The sequence below is a fragment of the Pteropus medius genome, unplaced genomic scaffold (assembly GCF_902729225.1).
Source record: "Pteropus medius unplaced genomic scaffold, Ma_sr-lr_union100, whole genome shotgun sequence".
NCBI lineage: Eukaryota > Metazoa > Chordata > Mammalia > Chiroptera > Pteropodidae > Pteropus > Pteropus medius.
The window spans coordinates 6,429,870-6,447,788 of record NW_024344241.1 but is presented as its reverse complement, the minus strand read 5'-3'; the positions used below and the strand labels follow the sequence as shown (position 1 = coordinate 6,447,788).

At 44.4% G+C, this 17,919-nt stretch overlaps 1 protein-coding gene across 4 annotated transcripts in view; it reads right to left on the bottom strand.

The window, feature by feature from the left end:
* SLC22A23 (solute carrier family 22 member 23) overlaps nucleotides 1-17,919 on the bottom strand; it is a 174,471-nt gene that overhangs the window by 20,018 nt on the left and 136,534 nt on the right. For 3 of the 4 annotated variants that reach the window (XM_039869435.1, XM_039869436.1, XR_005654215.1), the window contains 2 exons: nucleotides 9,025-9,152; nucleotides 1,132-1,234 (listed from right to left, as the gene is read on the bottom strand). In XM_039869435.1, the coding sequence (XP_039725369.1) occupies nucleotides 1,132-1,234; nucleotides 9,025-9,152 (231 nt within the window). Of the gene's footprint in view, nucleotides 1-1,131; nucleotides 1,235-9,024; nucleotides 9,153-17,919 lie in introns of those variants that run through there. The other variant, XM_039869441.1, reaches the window with a different exon arrangement.

Below are 17,919 nucleotides of genomic sequence, written 5' to 3'. Positions count from 1 at the left end.
GAACCTTTTGTATCTTCCCCAAAATTTAATCTGGAACTCCAATATCGAGAACTGATTAAATGGTGCTGCTTTGGTAGAAACAGCTGTGAGGAATGGTGGGACCAGACTCGACCCTAGGCTTCTTTCTTTACTTGTCAGCAGTCCTGAGACCTTTCATGAGTGTAAACCTCAATCCCCTATGACCTCTAACCCCAAATGAGTAACTTACTCCCCTTGCCTAGATGACCTCTAGCCCTGTAGGAGAGTTAACCCCCCAGATGACCTCTGACCCTGAATGAGGGCCTACCTTGTGTGATCAGGAAAGGACAGGGATTCAGGGATTCCTATTGTGTGATTCAATAGGAAAGACCTAGGTACTGAACCTGGGACAGGGGCCGTCAGGACACTGCGTGAGTGACTGGGGGATACAGGGTCCGAAACCATGGCAGTAGGGCTGGATGTGGACACATGCCTCTTGGTGCACAACTGGGGTTCACACTGGGTTTTTAGGCTGGCCCACTACAACCTGTGGTTGCCTTGGGGTATGGGCCTCTGACCAGGGCTGGGCTGCAGACGCTGGCTCCAAGTGGGAGCAAGGCCACTGAGCAGCCTGGGCTGAGGAGACAGCCAGGGCCCCAATGGTCTCAAATCCCCTCTCCTGTGCCAGTATCTGGAAATTCCATCATGGAGTCTCTTCCTCACTGTGCCTCTGAAGGAAGTACAATCACTGCAAGGCAAAGAGTGAGACGGAGTTCCATGGATGTGAACCTGCTCTCTGACAGTCCTAAGGATGCATGTCTATGGGACTAGCTCAGGGCTCCCCGCCTGTGCAGCATGCACAGTAAGATGCCTGGCCTGCTGGGCTGGGGGTAGCTGGCTGGGGCCCTAGCTGCCCTGAGGTTGGGAGTGGGGTCCATATCTTTCAGTACTTGTAACCTTCAGACCACCAGTTAGGAAGCCCTGACAGGCCTATCAGGCTTACCCAGGGCCCCTTAGCAAAGAGTGGAGCACTAGGCAGGCCAGAGGGCCCAGCACAGCCATGATTCAAAGTCCCGCTGGGGAAGAGGAGGGCTCTGTGGCCTCTCCTCTGGCAGCTGTCCTTTCCGGCCCCTCCCTGACCTCAGCCACAGATGTGTCCCTCTGGTGACTCACGAGTTCACACACAAGACCACGATGTTCTTCCACAGGTTCCGCGTTCCCACCACTTTCACAATACAGACCTTCTTGGGCCTCCGGGAAAGCTCCTTCTCCAGCTCTGCAGAGAAAGAGAACCCGTCACCTCTCAGCAAGACCCTGGATAGGCAGCCTCAAAGGCAGCCCCATTTCCTTAATTCGGGCATCATGACGAGAGAACTTTCTCTTTTCCCTTAAGCCAGGGAAAGGACCTGGCTTTCAGGACAGAAAATGGGCTCGCACAGACTCTAACTTTGCAGTTCAAATTTCTCCACGGGTCTGAAGGGAGCCATGGCACACTGTCAGTATACAGTGCCTCCCCACTGCAAAGCCTTTCCTGGGAACCAGGCAAGGCACACAAATGATCATTCCACTCTGGCTGAGTACAGAACTAAATGATGATGTTCTAGGTTCCTGAGCACTAATTAGGCTCCATGCACATCAGAAAAGTGGTCTGTTTCCTTATAGAGTCTGATCTATCTCAGTCACCCACTGCTCAGAGGCCGGGAAAAGCACACAAAGCACACGCCGATATGCTCCTTAACTCTGTGGGCAGAACGTACGATAGCTGTAGCTACTTTTTCTGTAACTGTCCCTTGAGTGCACATATCTTCAAAAGAGAGATAAATAAATGGAGGAACACGTGTGCTTATATATGTATATATATACACATCTGTATATGTGTATGTTTTAGTTAATGGTCAAAAGTCTTTGAGAGCCAGACAAGATAGACAATGTTTTGGCTCAAAGTGTTGTGACCAACTCCAAAGTTATGAGAGTTTCTTGTGAGGCTCGAACTAGCTCCAAAAGCCATTCTGAACAAACTCTGATGGTGCTCCATTGCCACCTTAACAGGGTTAATGAGTTTGCTAAAGTCCTGGTGTTGACTTAGCAATTTAACAAGGAAGTTCATACAAGACAATGCCTGCCCCTCCAAGGTCTCCATATGAGACTGAGCAGAAAACCCACATGTTTAGCCTCCCAGGCCCCTCCCTGTTCTCCTAGCCAGGCTTATCCTTGGAGAATAATTCCTTACCCTGGAGCTAAAAAAAAAAAAAGGAGATTGAACCTATCGGGTGGGTGGCCAGTGCTCCTCAAGACCGTCAAGACCATGAAAACAAGGAAAGACTGAGGAACTGATCAGAGAGGACTGGGGAGATGGGATGACTAAATGCCATCCTGGATGGTATCCTGGAGCAGGGAGAAGTCATTCATGGAAAGAATAGTGGCATCCAGATAAAGGGAAGAGTCTGGTTAGCAGTAGCGTGCCAATGTCAGTTTTCAGTTGTGACAACTATACCATAGTTAAATCAGATGTCAGCGAGGGGAGACTTGTCAGGGGTATTCAGAAATTCTGCACTACCTTTGCAACTATTCTATAAACCTAGAATTATTCCAAAATAAGTTTGCTAAAAGTGAAAAACAGCAGTGGAAGTGGAAAGGCCCCAGTAACTGGGGAAGCTTTATTGCTGGGAGGAAATATGACTGTCTCAGGAGGGGCCCGGGAGCAGCAGCTCCCTCAGAGGGCTGTGTCTCTGAAGTGACACCACCTGCCCTTGCCTTACTTCTTTCCTCTTCTACCTCCTTTCTGCCATCCAGTGGCAGGAGGGTCACAAACCTCATTAGTTACAGTTTGAAGGAAAAGATGTTGCTTAACCATAAGGGTTTAGGAGTTTTTTAAATTAAAAACAAAATTTTTTTTTTTAGATCAGTGTCACCAGCTGGGACATAGAAGGGAGAAGGAAAAACCTTTCCTATATCTGAGGGATACTATGCCACTTGAGTTTCCAGAACTTTCTTCCTTTCCATATTAAGGTGCAAAGATTGAGGTCTGTGCACAAGCCAGAGGGCTGTCCACAGACCCTCTCCTGAGGTCTTCCTGACCTTCATGTTCTCCCCTGTAACAACAGTCTAATTTGATTTACAGACTTTCTTTCCCCATCATTAAATACCTAAAAAACTTTTAAAGCACACGGAGATATTATTGTTAACAGGAAATGCTGGATCCAATGATACGAGCGCTTTGCTTTTGTAAAACTCATCAGGAATCAACTATAATAGCTACACTTGCTCACTATGGAAATCTTACAAGAAGAAAATCTAAATTTCCATTAGCATATTTACATAAGTTTAAAGGTTGTTTTTTGGTAATGTGGCCCAAACTTAACTCTAACACATTAATGTATATAAAATAGATGTTGATAAAGAAGTTGTAGCAACTGTAATCATGATGAGTTAGTTTTTTTTCTTCACAGCACTAAATTCTAGAGCCCAAGTCTAAAGAATTGACTGCAGCCTACAGAGGTAACTACATTATTCTAAACGGAATTAAATTAACCCGTCTGGAGATACTGATATTTTCTCTCTGTTACACACATCACCAGCCTATAAACAACATAAAACTTGTTCAGCACTAGGTCTGTTCTTCTGGGCAAAAATCCACCAGCTCTGAGTTATAGGAAACACTAGATGACTTGAGACCTCCTATGGTAACTGGATAGGTGATGGAAAAGGCCTTTCCATCTCTCTGGTTATCAGATAGATATCTCAGGGACTTTCCAAAGTCCTTACACATGAAAATAATAGGAGTAAAAGGGGGCATTGAGAGTTGACCACCAAGGAAACAACTGTGAAAGCATTTCCTCTCCCTAACTCTTCAACCCTCTTGATTTAGAGCCATCGGAAAAATTTCAAAACAGAAAATAAACAGAGCCTATTTACCATTGACAAGCCAGGCACCTCCTACCTCATCCTGCAGCCCTTTTCTGCCCCTGCACCTTTGCATTTTAGCTGATCACTGTGTTGTATGACCGCAGGGCACTGGTATGGCTGGGTGGGGTCTCTTTTCCCAACCTGGGGCACAGCAAGGGGTCTGAGCCCCGGCAGAGACCCAGCTTTTAACCTTTTTGTTGAGGTCCTTTGGCAAGTTAGTTGCTCTGTGCCTCAGTTTCTTATCTGTTAAGGGGAACAATGCCCCCATCTTGGAGTACTGTTATGAATACCAAATAAAGGGGGCTCTGCACGGCCCTCAGTGCCCCAGTTGACCCAGACTGTCCCAGCTTCTCAATAGTGACTGCAGAAGGGAAGGTGTCCCTGCAGACAGACTGGAAATGTCATGATCTCTCCGTGGTTTAGAGATCCAGGGGAGGGGCCTAATTATGCTTCCTGAAACAGCAGTGGGAGAAGACAGTGGCAGACCACTCAAGGCCAGCCTCGGAGATGCAGGGAAAATGCATACCTAGGGGGCACTCGCAGTCCCTTAAATGGGGTTGTGAGATAGAATGGCTTTGCTTGCGTACACTGCAAATGCATTCCTGGAGAAACTGGAAAAACATCAGTTATAGAAATGAAAACGAGAAAAGATCAAAAAGAAGCGGGGGAAGAGGAGGAGTTAAAAAGGAAAGAGATCAGAAGGAAGAGCAGCAGTGGCACTTGGCCAGTCAAAGGAAGAGCAGCAGTGGCACTTGGCCAATCGAATAAGTTTGCTTCAGAAGCAAGCAGCAGAGGACAGCACCTTGAGGGATTTTACCGTAACATCACCTCAGTCAGCCCATTCTAAAAATAACCAAATCTCCCACAAGGGACCCAGCACTGCAAGCCTCTGTAACTCCCTCTTAGTGCACATGGCTCCAGCCGGTGAAGCCTCCCACCCAGGTAGGAGAACAAGTTGCATGCCACAGTAGTTAGACATGGGGCACTGGGGGCGACCTTAGTTGCATCACTTGCTAGTGATGTGACTGGACAACTTACCTAATGCTGGGGACCTGAGGTGGCCTGATACATGGACCCTCTTCTCACCTCAGGTTCCGAACAGATCAATAAGACAAAGACTGAGGCAGGTGAGGGCAGAATCCATGCTTAATCACTGGGAAGGGCCTGAGGTTGGGACACTTGCATCTTACAGATTCACCTGCCCATCCTGGCGTGGGTGGGGTAGGATGGCTTCTCCTGGGTGCTTGCCAGAGAGGGCCTGATGGGCGAGGACACCAGACTCCACTCCCTGCATGTGGCTCACTCCCAAGGAGAAAAAGAGGGGAGCGAGTTCACTTTCACTCCTCAAGGCTGGCTCCTTTCACGTGAGGGAATGTGGGAAGTGGGGAAGCAGAGCTTCCTAACACTTAGCCTCTCTGGGCCCCATTTCCTCACATGTAAAGCAAAGATGATCTGATTATCATCCTCCTCAGGCTCTGATGAGGATCAATCACATGTGCAGTGTTTCACCCCACACCTTCTGGGGTCACTGCCCAGTGACTGTCTGCTAGTGTTACTATCAATAGGAGCACAGTTGAGTGTGGCTCTTATTCCGAGATTTCTCTGTGCAGCGGGTTGCAGTCTACATGGCCACATTTGAAACCAGCAGGACTCTACTCCTACAGGAAATGTTCAAACTATTGGGAATTATGATACAAGGAGAGTGGTCAGTACTTGGACACATCATGTGACACTAATGGTTATAGGATGACACTATAAGAATGATACTCAGGAGCACATCCAAATATCTACAATAATTTGGTTGCAAACTCCACTGAGAAAATCTGCCATATTCAATGATAGACCAAGATGTCTTTAAAAGACAAAAGAGCATGGAAAATTTTAGTTTTCTTCTAGCCTGAATCTAAAGTTAGGATGTACTGACGGGGGCAGGAACCTACCCCCACACCTCCTACCGCACTCATATACCTATAGGCAAACCCAAAACACTCATCTATCCAGAGGCAGCATAACCAGCAACTCTGGCTGAGTCCCATGAGAAATTGCCCTAACTCTTCCTGACCACGGGAGACCACAATTCATTTGTTCAACAGCTATACATGGAACGCCCGCTAGGACTCAGGTCTTCCGCTAGTGCAAGAGAAACAGTGGAACCCAGCTCTGTAGACACAGGGCAACAGGTTCTAAGGAGCCACACAAACCATTCCTTACAGCTGGATGCCGGCAACAGGGCAAAGTGCCTGCAGCTGTGATGGTGTACCACTGGCGGGCTGGCTTAGGCCTGGCGAGTCAGGCTAACCTGGTTCCTGAAGAGCTGGCCAAACAAGAGTGGGGCTGAGGATAGGGGACTCAAGTGGAAAGGCCCTGCAGAGAGGAGGTGCCTGGTGCATTCTGAGAGCCCAACAAAAGCCAGAGCATCTGTGAGAGGCAGAAAGAGGTGAGACAGGGTCTCAGAGTGGCTTGAAGGACTTGGAGATCTAGCCTACGGGCCCTGGAAGGCTACCAAAAATTTTTTTGAGCAAGTGGTGATGTGAGGGGAAAGGTGGCAGCGAGGATGGAGTCAAGGCAGGTAAGAAGCAGAGTAAGAGACTAAGACAGTGGCAGATGGATTAGCTGAGGCGAAAGAAAGAAGATTCCAAGCAGAAAAGTGAGTCCAGCCTAAGAAAGTTGGAAGTGGCCAATTTAGATGAAACAGAGACTTGCCTTCCCCTAAGCACTCAGCTGGCTTTTGCCATGGTGCTGTCATTAGTGTGTTGGCAGTGAGCAGGATCCAGAGGCAGATGTGAAGTGAGTGCCCCCAGGCGTGGATGCTGTGATTACCCTCCTGAGTGGGGGTAAAGTCATATGTGCCAGCCCCCTCTCTCCCAGCCTCCTTCTGGGGCACCGGTATAGAAATAAACATCAGCAAAACTCAAAAACAAAGAAAGGGGGAAAAAGATTTAATATCACTTTCCCAAAATGGAAAGGAAACGAATCAGTATAATTTGGATTGAGAAAACAAGCTTTTCCCAGACAATATTTTAACCTGAAATAAGTGGAACATGTGATTTAATTAGTGAAATGCCGGAAACAAATTATACTGAAAGACTTAAGAGCATTAATCTCCTAATGAATGGAGCCTGGAGAAGTTTGCGGGGGACAGCTGGACATTCCAAAATCAGCAAACATGGCCCCCAAAAAGAAAGGTTAATTCAATATTCTTCTTCTCCATACAATCACATTAGTATCTCTGTCACCCTCATCTATCAGCTGTTTCCGCTGGACTTCCTGGGTTCAGGTCCCAGCTCAGCTACTTACTAGATGTGTGACCTCTGGCAAGATACTTAAACTCTCTGTGCCACAGTTTCCTTATCTGCAAGTAGAGATAATTATAGTACCTCCCTCATGGGACTCAAGTTGTCAAGAAATATAATATATGCCAAGTACTTAAGATTAAATATTAGATATAAGTTAACATCTGTAAGTCATTTAGAAAAGTGACTGCTGTACAAGCACTTTGTAAATGTCCTATTTATGGTCACTGTCACTAAACTTAGAGACTACAGATCCCCTTTGCAAAGCACCAGCACTCATTGCTCTTCACGTTAAGCAAACCTGACTCATGTCCTTTATTCCAGTAAAGCAAGGGCTCTGGGCTCCCTGAACTCTTCTACCTGTGCTGCTGTGCCTGGCTGACCAAGCCTGCCCCGCCGTGTGCAGGTGGCCTACCCTTACTGTCCCCTCCTCCCAGGTCATGAACACAGGCCAAGGCAGGGATGTTGTCCTGGCTGAGCAGCATCTAGGTAACTTCTACTGATACTGAGCTCCAGATCTCTCAAATCAGGAGTCTAAAGAACAGCTTGTCTAGGAACCATGGAATAGGTGAGTCCAGACACCCTGCTACCGGCCGGCGTGCTCTGACTTCCCTGAGTGAGATTTCTCAGGTGTTCCTTCTCCATCAAGAATGGAGACCTGCAGGGCACATGCTCCTTCTTTGTTCAGGTGACTTCTCACCTGTCACCTTGGAGCCAGGCTCCCTAACCCTCTGATTGTGGACACTACTACCCTCTATCCCTCTGCTCTGTGGAGTTTTCTTACAGAATTCATCCCTTCTGACTATTATACATTTAATTGTTCACTGTCTGCCTTTCCCCACTTGCCTGTAAACTCCATAAAAGTAGGGCTTTGCCTGTTTTCTTCTCTGTTTTAGAAAAGTGCCTGGCACATGGCAGCAGTTTAGTAAATATCTGTGAGATAAAATTTCAGATCATGGGGGTAATGGAGGGATGGGGGAGAATGCGCATATCTCTCTGGGACAAGGGCCTGCAGATGATTTTCCTGGGAAATTTGTAACAGCAGTACCATCAATACCAGGTCTTCAGGTTGGGGCAGTGGGTTAGAGCTTGGGACTGGTCTACCAGGGGCTTTCAGAAGGAGGTATGTACACCTCATGTGTCAGAATTTCTTCCAGTGCTTATTAAAAGTGCAAATTCTTAGGGCTTATTCCAAATTTACTGGCTCAGAATCTTTGGGTGCCAGGGAGGGCCCAGGAGTCTGGGTTTTAACAACCTCCTGGTGATATGCATCTGTAGCCTGCAAGCCCTGACCTAGCTTGCGATGATGCTCCTGACACACATGAATTCTATGGATCTGAACCCATATACTAGAATACTTCTTTTCCACTTCTTCAGTTGTCCCACAAAGAGGTCATGACAGATATAGACAATAGCGGCTCTCTGAAGGTCATACTTAGGAAAAGAGAGGTAGTGAAGGCCAGAGGCACCCTTCAGCCAGGACTGCCGGCATTTAAACCTGGCAGGCAGGCAGGCAGGAAGGCAGGGCTGTGTGCCAGACACAGGCTTTTCTACCCCTTCTAAATATTCTCTTGACAATCAGGTGCATGTTAGGCTCATGCCTCACTTCTGGGTTTGGATGGGCTATGTGGAGCCCCACAGTGTGTTAGACTTGATCAGGAAAGATCCAATAACTAGAAGGTGGAGAGAATTTCAATTCGCCCATGTTCCTAGTCTAGCTGTAGACCAACCATCACAGGAAGTTAAACAGCTATCTAGGGCAGCTGCTTGGTAAAACAAGACCAATCCCAGCATCAGGGAACTGTTCTGTGGTTCAGGACAGGTGATGCCTCTCCCAAGGCTGGCAGGGCTACAGGGTTATACTCACCGGGCATCACGCCTTTGATGTCACTCTGGGGGTTCATGCAGTTCTTCTGTGTGAAGTGCAGGATTAGCTTCTTTGCAGACTCAAACTGCTGGGTAGCCATCAGCCACCGGAGGGACTCAGGGAATACCCTTCAAAGATAAAAAGGAAATCCATGAATGTTTTCTGATACTGAAGGGCATTAAGAAGTGCAGATTATGTCCTGGGCCTGTGAACTTTGCAGGAAGCATCGAGCTGTGGAGGGCCAATAAAACGCTCAGGACTCTCATTAACCCAGTCAGGGGCAATAAGGCTGTGGGCACTGGAATGTTGCTAATTTTCTTTTAGAAAGTATAAAAATTGTGATACTTAATACGTGGCAGACAGGAACAACGTCCTACCAACTGTGTCAAGAAATCAGCGTATGTACACTTTTAAAAATAAGCATGTCTAAGCAATTCATTGAAGGGCTGCTTTTGTTATATTTTGTCACAAAAAACAAATACTAATAGGATTATTTTAAGTTTAAAAAAATGCCCCCGATACCAGCAACCTGACAGTTATTTTCAGTTCTTGAAGATCTGAAGACTGACTGACTTTCACAGGTCTTACCTACAGAATTAGTTTCATCTTGCTGCTAACTGCAAGTCACGTCTCCCTGAGATGATACCATAACACAGCAGTTTTCAAGTTTTAGTAGCAACAGATTCCTTCCTTGTTTGTTTGCTTTTAAGATAAAATCCGTGAGGAGTGCCAATAGAAAAAAAAAAAACCTAATGTTTTATTATCCATGCATTTTATAAATTTGCGTTTATGACAATAGTCACAAGTCAGTCAAAGAACAATGCATCAGCTTGGAGCAGGGATCTGTTCACTTTTTCTGTAAAAGTTCAAGTGGTCCATATTTTAGACTTTGTGAGGCATAAGGTTTCTGCCGTTAACTCCTCAACTCTGCCTTGTGCGCAAGCAGCCAGACAACACTGTTCCCTTAGAACTTCATTACAAAACAGGTGTCACTCCTGATTGGGAGAAGCAAAAATTGGAAATCAAATGACAGTCTTATCCTTTGTCAGCCCAGGGCTTCAGTCATCACTGTATTTTATTTCAGTGACATAGTATTATAGAGTCATGATTGATACTGATCAGAAGTTATCACTGTAACCACCCAACACCTGCTCTGCAAGCTCAGGAGAGTCTCTAAAGTAATCCAGAGGCTGGAAAAAGTTATCAGTGGTGAATTTTTATTTCAAAGTCACATCACTGATGATATCTAATAACTGCTGTCTCTCTCTTACTTATTTGAACAAAAATCAAGTTTCTACTTGCTTGTGACTGCATTTTGCAGAATAGCCGGGCAGGTTCTCACTGAATTTGGTGTTATATTTGGGATAGTCTGATTTGCATGTTAATCCATGCTAGGTACCTGGGGGGACTTCTCTCTAGTCCACCCTCCTGTGCAGCTGCATGGAGGTGCAGGAGGCTGTGTGCCTGCCCAGAGGAGGCGTCACTCAAGCATTATTAAGACAAGCTTAGAAAGTCTCATGTCTTTTCACCGGGGAGCCCAACTGGAAAGGCACTAAAACATAAGTTTCATATTACAGGCACTAATTTTTATATTTTAATAATCAAAATTAATGTTTGTTTTACTGGTCTCTAGTTTTTACAAATTAATTCTGAATAACATAATTCAGGCAAAGAAAAACAGAGTATATTATAATAGACACTGAAATTATATAGATATTAATGTCTTGCCATCAGAATTTTCTTTATAATGAAATAACCTAACACAAATGCCAGCCTATACATCACTCATCTACATCATTTTCATCTTTCTGATCTATTTGGGTTCAGTGTCATTTTCTAATTTCTTGACACGGACACATGGATCATTAACTTTAATTCTTGCTTTCTAATGTATACCTTTTGGGCTTGAAATTTTCATCTAAGTATCATTTTAGCTACATTTCACAAGTTTTGATAATGTAGTCTTGCTTTGATTTGATTCTAAATATTTTGTGACTTCTATCAGGATTTTTCCTTACCTATGATATACACAAATATAAATATATAAAATATATAAATGTTACAAAACATTTCTAAACATACAGGTTTGAGATAGGAGTAGTGATAAGGTTGTGTTCTTGTTTCATCTTAATTTTATTAAATCTTTATCAGAAAACAGTCTGCATTAGTGGCCTCTTTGGTACCCCTTGGGACTGGCTTTCGTGACACAGGATGTGATCAATCTTTGTTTATCTTTCATTTGTTCACGTAGGATCCGTACACAACTATTAAATCAAATCAATTCTTTGTGTTGTACTTTCTCTACTTTAATCTGCCTGATCAAGTTGTTGAGCACTGAGAAGTGGGTTACTCTGCTCTGATTGTAGATTTTAGGTCCTGATTTGGGCAGAGCCCTCCCTGCACTGGCTGTTCTGAGCGGCAGGCCCCATGGTGAGTAATGGCAGGAACTGAGGTGTCGATCAGGGATACTTATGAGCAACACTGGGGAGGCTGCTAGACAGATTCAGGCCAGCCGTGAAGGACCCCTGATTTCAAGATACCCCATATGACATCCCACAACACGGCGGGCCACCTTCCACTGCATATAACTATTGGGCACAGAGGCTGCGCAGAGTCTTGCTGGCTCTACCTGGCTGTGGCCTGTGGGCGGGACCAGGGAGCCACTTGGACCATGGTGTGCCATCCAGTGAGGGTGGAGTGTGAGGTCACATTACCAGCGCCAACCAGAACTGCTGCCTTCTTCACCAAGACATGTTTATGAGTAGTTCAAATATACTTAGCCACTTTAGGAGAATCTTTTTTAAAAGTCTTCTCAGAAAACCAGTTAATATGTTATAGCCCAAGTTGTTCTGCAGATGGTCTCTGAAGTATAAAAGATAGTGTATAACATGTGAAAGTTTTGAATCCTTTTAAAACAACATATCAAATGTTTATGGAACTAACTCCACAGCAGGAAATGGATTTTGAAAATCAAGACCATGAATGAATGTGATGCAGGTGAAGAACAAGGCCCAGAGGACAGGTAGCAGCAGCAGGAGGAGCCCCAGCTCCACTTCTAGTGGGGTAGGGTGAGGGTGGTGGGGGCCTGTCAGGAGCCCAGGTATCCAGGGCTGCAGGCACAGGGCAAGTAAACTAGAAAGGAAACATCATCCATGACAACTGGGTGGTGAGGTGCTCCCTATAAACAGTTCTGAGCTCTGAATGGGAATTAACAGTGTTAGGAAAATACAAAAATACAAAACCACGTGTACTTCATGTCATTTTGCTGTCAAGGAAAAGCCCTGCATTATGTATAAAAGGCAGACATTTTTGTTATTGAAATCAGTCTAGGCTTTAAATCCCAGCGAAGACAGCTGCTCATCTCTTATCAAGACCTACAGAGCCCTTGCTCTTCACAAGGGTCTCCTTTTCCTGGGTTTTGAGACTACAGAAAGAGACCAGAGAGGCCCACAGGGAAGGAAGGCCTCCTGAGCAGTCCAGTGGTACACGGGCTTGCAGGCCTCAGGGCACTGCCTTGCTCCCAAGTGGCCTGTCAGCTTCTATCACTTGTTTTTGTCACCCTCTAATTGTGCTTAAAGACAAGAGAGTTTGGCTAACTAAAAATTGATAAAAATAAGTGCATGTCCTTATGAGAAATGGTAATGAGCAAGTTTCTTCCTAGAGAATCTCTGAGAATTGCAAAGCTAATAGAAAAGGTTTCAAGGACGGTACCATTACAAATGCATGGTGTGATCTTAGGATTTAAGAAGTGAGTGTAACCTCTCTTGGAGCTCAAATATTCATTTGGTCAACAAATTATGTTTTTTCTAATATGTATTGATCATTGTTATTGCAAATATATCCCAAGTATATACATCCCTGACCTCAAGGAACTCAAGAGTTCTATAGAAGATCTCTGTAAATAAATAGATAAACAAAGTAATCTCTTCCTTACCTCTCTCTCTCCAAGTGATTTGGATAGAAGCCTGCACAGTATGGGATATAAAGGAGGGGGGGCAAAGAAGAGAGTGTGTGGTTCTAGGAAGGGTGATATAGGGGTGGCCAGGGAATGCTCTGTAGAGGTGGCATATGCTTGGGCTGTCTTCCAAGATGAGCAGATTTTGGTCAGATACAGCATGCCATGCAGTATGTGTAGGGACAGGACCCAGAGAGGAGGCAGAGGGCCATGAAACATGTTTGGGGAGCTGCAAGCTGGTAAAACCAGAAGGCTAGATATGAGATGAGAAGAGATAAGGAGAGGAGAGAGAGGCAGGACCCAGGCAGCAGAGGATCCTGCACGTTATGGAGTCTAACAAGCAGGAGCCATCCAACTAGAATGAACCAAAGTAAAGAAGCAGGGCTCTCCCAGGAGATTTGGGAACAATAATGGGCAAACTCCCATTAGCCATGCATCCTCATCTCCAGTGGCAGGTAGCATTGCACACCACCTTCCCCACGACTGGATTTACAATCACCAGGCACTCTTCTATACATTTCCCATGTGTTTGGTTTTTTCAAGCTTGTTATGTGGTAGTAATATTATCTACATTTCATAGATGGGAAAACTTAGGCACAGAAAGTTCAAGGATATTGTCCAGATTCCAGAGCTGTTAAATGGCAGAGATGAACCCAGGCAGTCTGACTCAGGAGCCCACATCCTTTACCTCAGTGAACAAAGAAATAAACCCCACATGCCTAGATGGCACAAAGATTACTGTTCTAGTGATGCTTTTGTAGGTGTTCCAGAATGCCACAAGCTCAAAGGGCACATGTGTGGAAGGAACACTAACGTTTTACGGTGCCCCCACATATTTAAATTTTCTGCAAAGTCATAAAGAACTCATTGGACTGTCAGCCTATGAGAAAGCCCAGAGATGGCTGTACTAGTTTGGATAATGTGCAGTGTGGCCACATTATGGGAATTTAATAAAATCTCTCTTGACAAGTTCGTAATGTAATAACATCATACAAATTAAAAAGCCAGCCAATGGCTCAGGCTCTGGGAAGAACAGAACTGAATCTCAAGAGAAATCATTCCCAACAAAAATAAGAGAGCATGGTAGGCAGCTGGAGGCCATGTCTGCCTGGTACACACTAACGTGTGGATGGTGAGAAAGTGACCTTGAGGATGACTTCTGCAACCATAAAAGGTAACCAGGCATAGGAACCCCTGGGAGATGGCTTTGCAGTGTCTGCTAGAAGCAGCTGTGGCTACAGGAAAAGGAAGCGGTCCATGGAATGTATGGAAAAACAGGAAGTTTCAAAATCTGGAAGCATTTAATTTTTTCAAGCTCATTATGTTAGTATACTATTATTATGCCTCTTTTACAGATGAGAAAACTGAGGCAAAGAAAGTCTAAATACATTGCCCAGATTACATAGCTAATAGCTATGTGGCAGAGCTAGATTTGAATGCAGACAGTCTGAATCAAGAGATTCTCAGGTTGTAATTACTCTAAGCTGGTGGTCCAGTGAGCCCCAGGGCTTCTGTGGATAGGATGTGGGCAAAACTAAGACTCTACTGGTCCTGCTCAGTCCTAAAGCCCTGCAGGAAGCGAGGGGCAGCATAAGGGTAAACGAAGAGCACTGCTGGCAGAAGTCTTATCTCTTCCCTGCTGAGGCCTTCTCCAAAATAGGTTCAGGACGGTTAGAAAGTCCACAATCCCTTATTCAGAATTCCAGAATCCAAAAGCCTTTCTGTTTAACTTACTTGGCAATGAAACCTGAACTGGCCTGAACTCACTGGAGGTAGAACAGGACCGCATGGATGTTGAGTGTCTTAAGCCTTCAGGTATCACTCTTCAGGCAGCACAGACATTTCACTGCAAAAATATTGACTATCTGAGCCACGTAGCCAGAGATCATGGTGAGAGTTCAGCACACCAGTATTTCTGACGGGCAACTGTGGGTGGCACGTGGACAAAGCATATGGCGTCTGCCAACGGTGCTCTTGGTGCTGGGCTGTGTCGGGGCGCCCTCCCTGGTTCCAGCAACCATCAGCGGTGGGGTTACCATTATCAGAGAGTTATGCTGAGAAAACGAGTCAAAGTTTTTTGCTATGAAATTAATTTTTAATTAAGCAAATCACAGATAAAACTATCCTCTCGCTAAAAATTAAAATATTCCAGAGAAGACAAAAGCCCTCCTTGACCTCTTGCCCCAGTCCCGGTGCCCTTGCACTGCCCTACTCCCCACCGGGAGCTAACCCCTTGCCTGATGGGTGTGGATCCTTCCACTCACACACCCACGCATCTCAGTGCTTCCTCTGCTATTTCACTGTCCTCGCTTGCAGTGAAAAATGCGTTTCACTCTCAAAAATTTCCTTCCTTTTGGGCTGCCACACATTTGCCCACCTTCTGGTCCAGAGACTGTCACCCTACATGTTGCGCACAGTGGCTTCGACTCAGATATAACCCACGCTCACTTCCGACTTGTGAGCTGAGGACACTAATCCAAGGGTGATCTAACCTAGAATGACAGGAGCAACGTGATTTTCCAGCATGTACTTGGAACATAAAGATCCCTTCTCCTGTGGCCTCAATTATTCTACAAAAAGCCAAGAACCAGAAATTAAGTGAAAAAAGCCTTTGACTGAATAACATGGAGGTTACAGAGCCCAGCCACTGAAAACAGTCTTTCTTCAGAAAAGAACCTTTAGGGTCTCCCTCAGACACCTGAGTTCTAGGTTAGGAAGCCCAAAGCCAACAAACAGGGATGAGAGAGATATTCAGAGCGGAAGGGGAATGCTGACTCGGGGAAGATAGCAGGACAGCGCTAAACACAGGAAAGTACACGTGTTGCAACCTCCCTCAGGTAGGTATAAGACTTGACATACCATGGACCCTTCTGAAGGTTTACGCTACTTTAACAAAGACATGCCTGATGCCATAATGAAAACCCTTGAATCACTCACCAAGAAAAGGCAAAGTTAAAAAACTAAATTTCGGGGCAGGAGGTGAGTGGTGACCTCTGATTTGCACTTAGCCCAGCCCCACAGTACACAGCAGATGACCTGAGCCCCTACAATGCTTCCCAGGTGGTGGGGGTGGCGGGGTGGGGGGACACCAATGGCAGGCTCAGATCTGGAACTTGGACTTTAGACCTCTAGAGCACTGTAATTTTCTCCACATCACACTATGTTTATAGTTTTGCTTAAAAAGCAGAAAAAGTTTTTTAGAAAGATACCCACAAAATAAATAGCTACAATAAATTGTTGATTCTTAAAGAGTGATATGGAAAATCTATTTACATGGAACCATTTTCCCAATGGTATCACATAAATGTTAGTCTATCAAGACAGAAAAATTTTCCATGTTTCCTAATTGATACCACAAGATGACTGTTCCTCAAGGCTGGATGTCAGTGTGCAATTCAAACAAGAACCCACCTCTCCTCCTCTTTAGCACCCCCCACCCCAATTCGTCACATGCCTTTCAGACCATGATACTGTAGAATTTGATAGTAATATGTTGCTTCTGATGCACTTTCCCATCTTTGTACTCCTGCTTTTTCTATTATTTGGCTAAGTCTCAAGCCCATCTGATTTATATTCATGGATCTGTTTTACATCTCTTAGTCTCTGTAACCTATAACTCAGTAGAATCAGTAATTAAAACTCAATAATGTGATACTTTCATAATATTATAAAGTTGATATTTTTTTCCTTGACATTTAAGACTAAAATCAAGTCTTCCTTTCACCCAACTGGAAAATCTGACACAGACTAATATACTATCTAGGCTGCTTTCTTGCTCATTCATTTAACACCTGCTCTGATAAAATGCCGGCTTGGCAATTCTCTACGTTAAAAGCAAGCTTATCCTCTTTAAATTACATGAGAACATTTATTCGTAAAAAAATATAGACAGGAAACAAGATTAACTGCTAATGCTCTATTAATTTTATCTTCAAGTCATTTGTTTCTCTGAAGTATTTAGTTTTAGGGTGATACACTTGTAGACAACTTCATATTGTGATGCAACATTACATCATTCATGAAATAAATGTGTACTAAGCATGCTCAGCCTGCCAGTAGAGAAAAACATGTAGGTTAATAAATGCCTTACAGGGTAAGAGCATCTATCAAATAGGTTTACCTACCAAATGCAGAGTGAAGGACACAGTGCGGATGCAGGGAGAAGAATCATGAAAGGCTTTGTAGAGTTAGTTTCCCTGAATATGCATACGAAAAAAGTCTTAGACTGTGCAAAGGGTAATTTTTAAAGATTCTAGCTGTTGACACTTGGGGTTCTATCAAGTATCACAGTGATATGAAATTCCAAAAGATTCTCCAAATAAAAAAATTAAACTGAAGTCTAGAATTGAATTAAATACCAGTTTAGGGAATATCTTAAGTTTCTGGTTCAAAGCTCTTACAAAACTATAGAGTTGGTTCCAGTAGGTAAGTTTCACTTGGATTTTTTTTTTTAACTTTAGTTGTGTTTGGTATATAAAAAATTAAGGTAAATAGGTTCAGCTCAGGAGATAGCAAATTGATAGGAACTGGCTCTTTAAAAAGAAGTCAAGTTCATGATTTGAATTAAATTTAGTAATTTAGGAAGAAGGGATGAGCATCATGAAATCAAATAAAAGTTGGCTCTTAGGATGGTTAAACCTCAAAGTTTTCCTAAGGCAAATGAACTCTTCTTGCAAATCTCTTTGTAAAACAAGGAATTCTTTCGTAGTTTACATGGCCATCCCACTAATTTTTCTGTCACATAAACTCAGAATTTTGTGTCTCTATTCTTTTTTAAAATGATACATACCTAAGTTCCATAATTCTTCCACTATAGAAAAATTATGGAGGGAATATATCAGGAGTCCTGGGTTTATATACCAGATTTGTGACCTGGGGGAAGTCACTTAACACTCCAGGCCTCAATTTCTCCACATCTGTAGAACGGGGGGTTGGGTCGG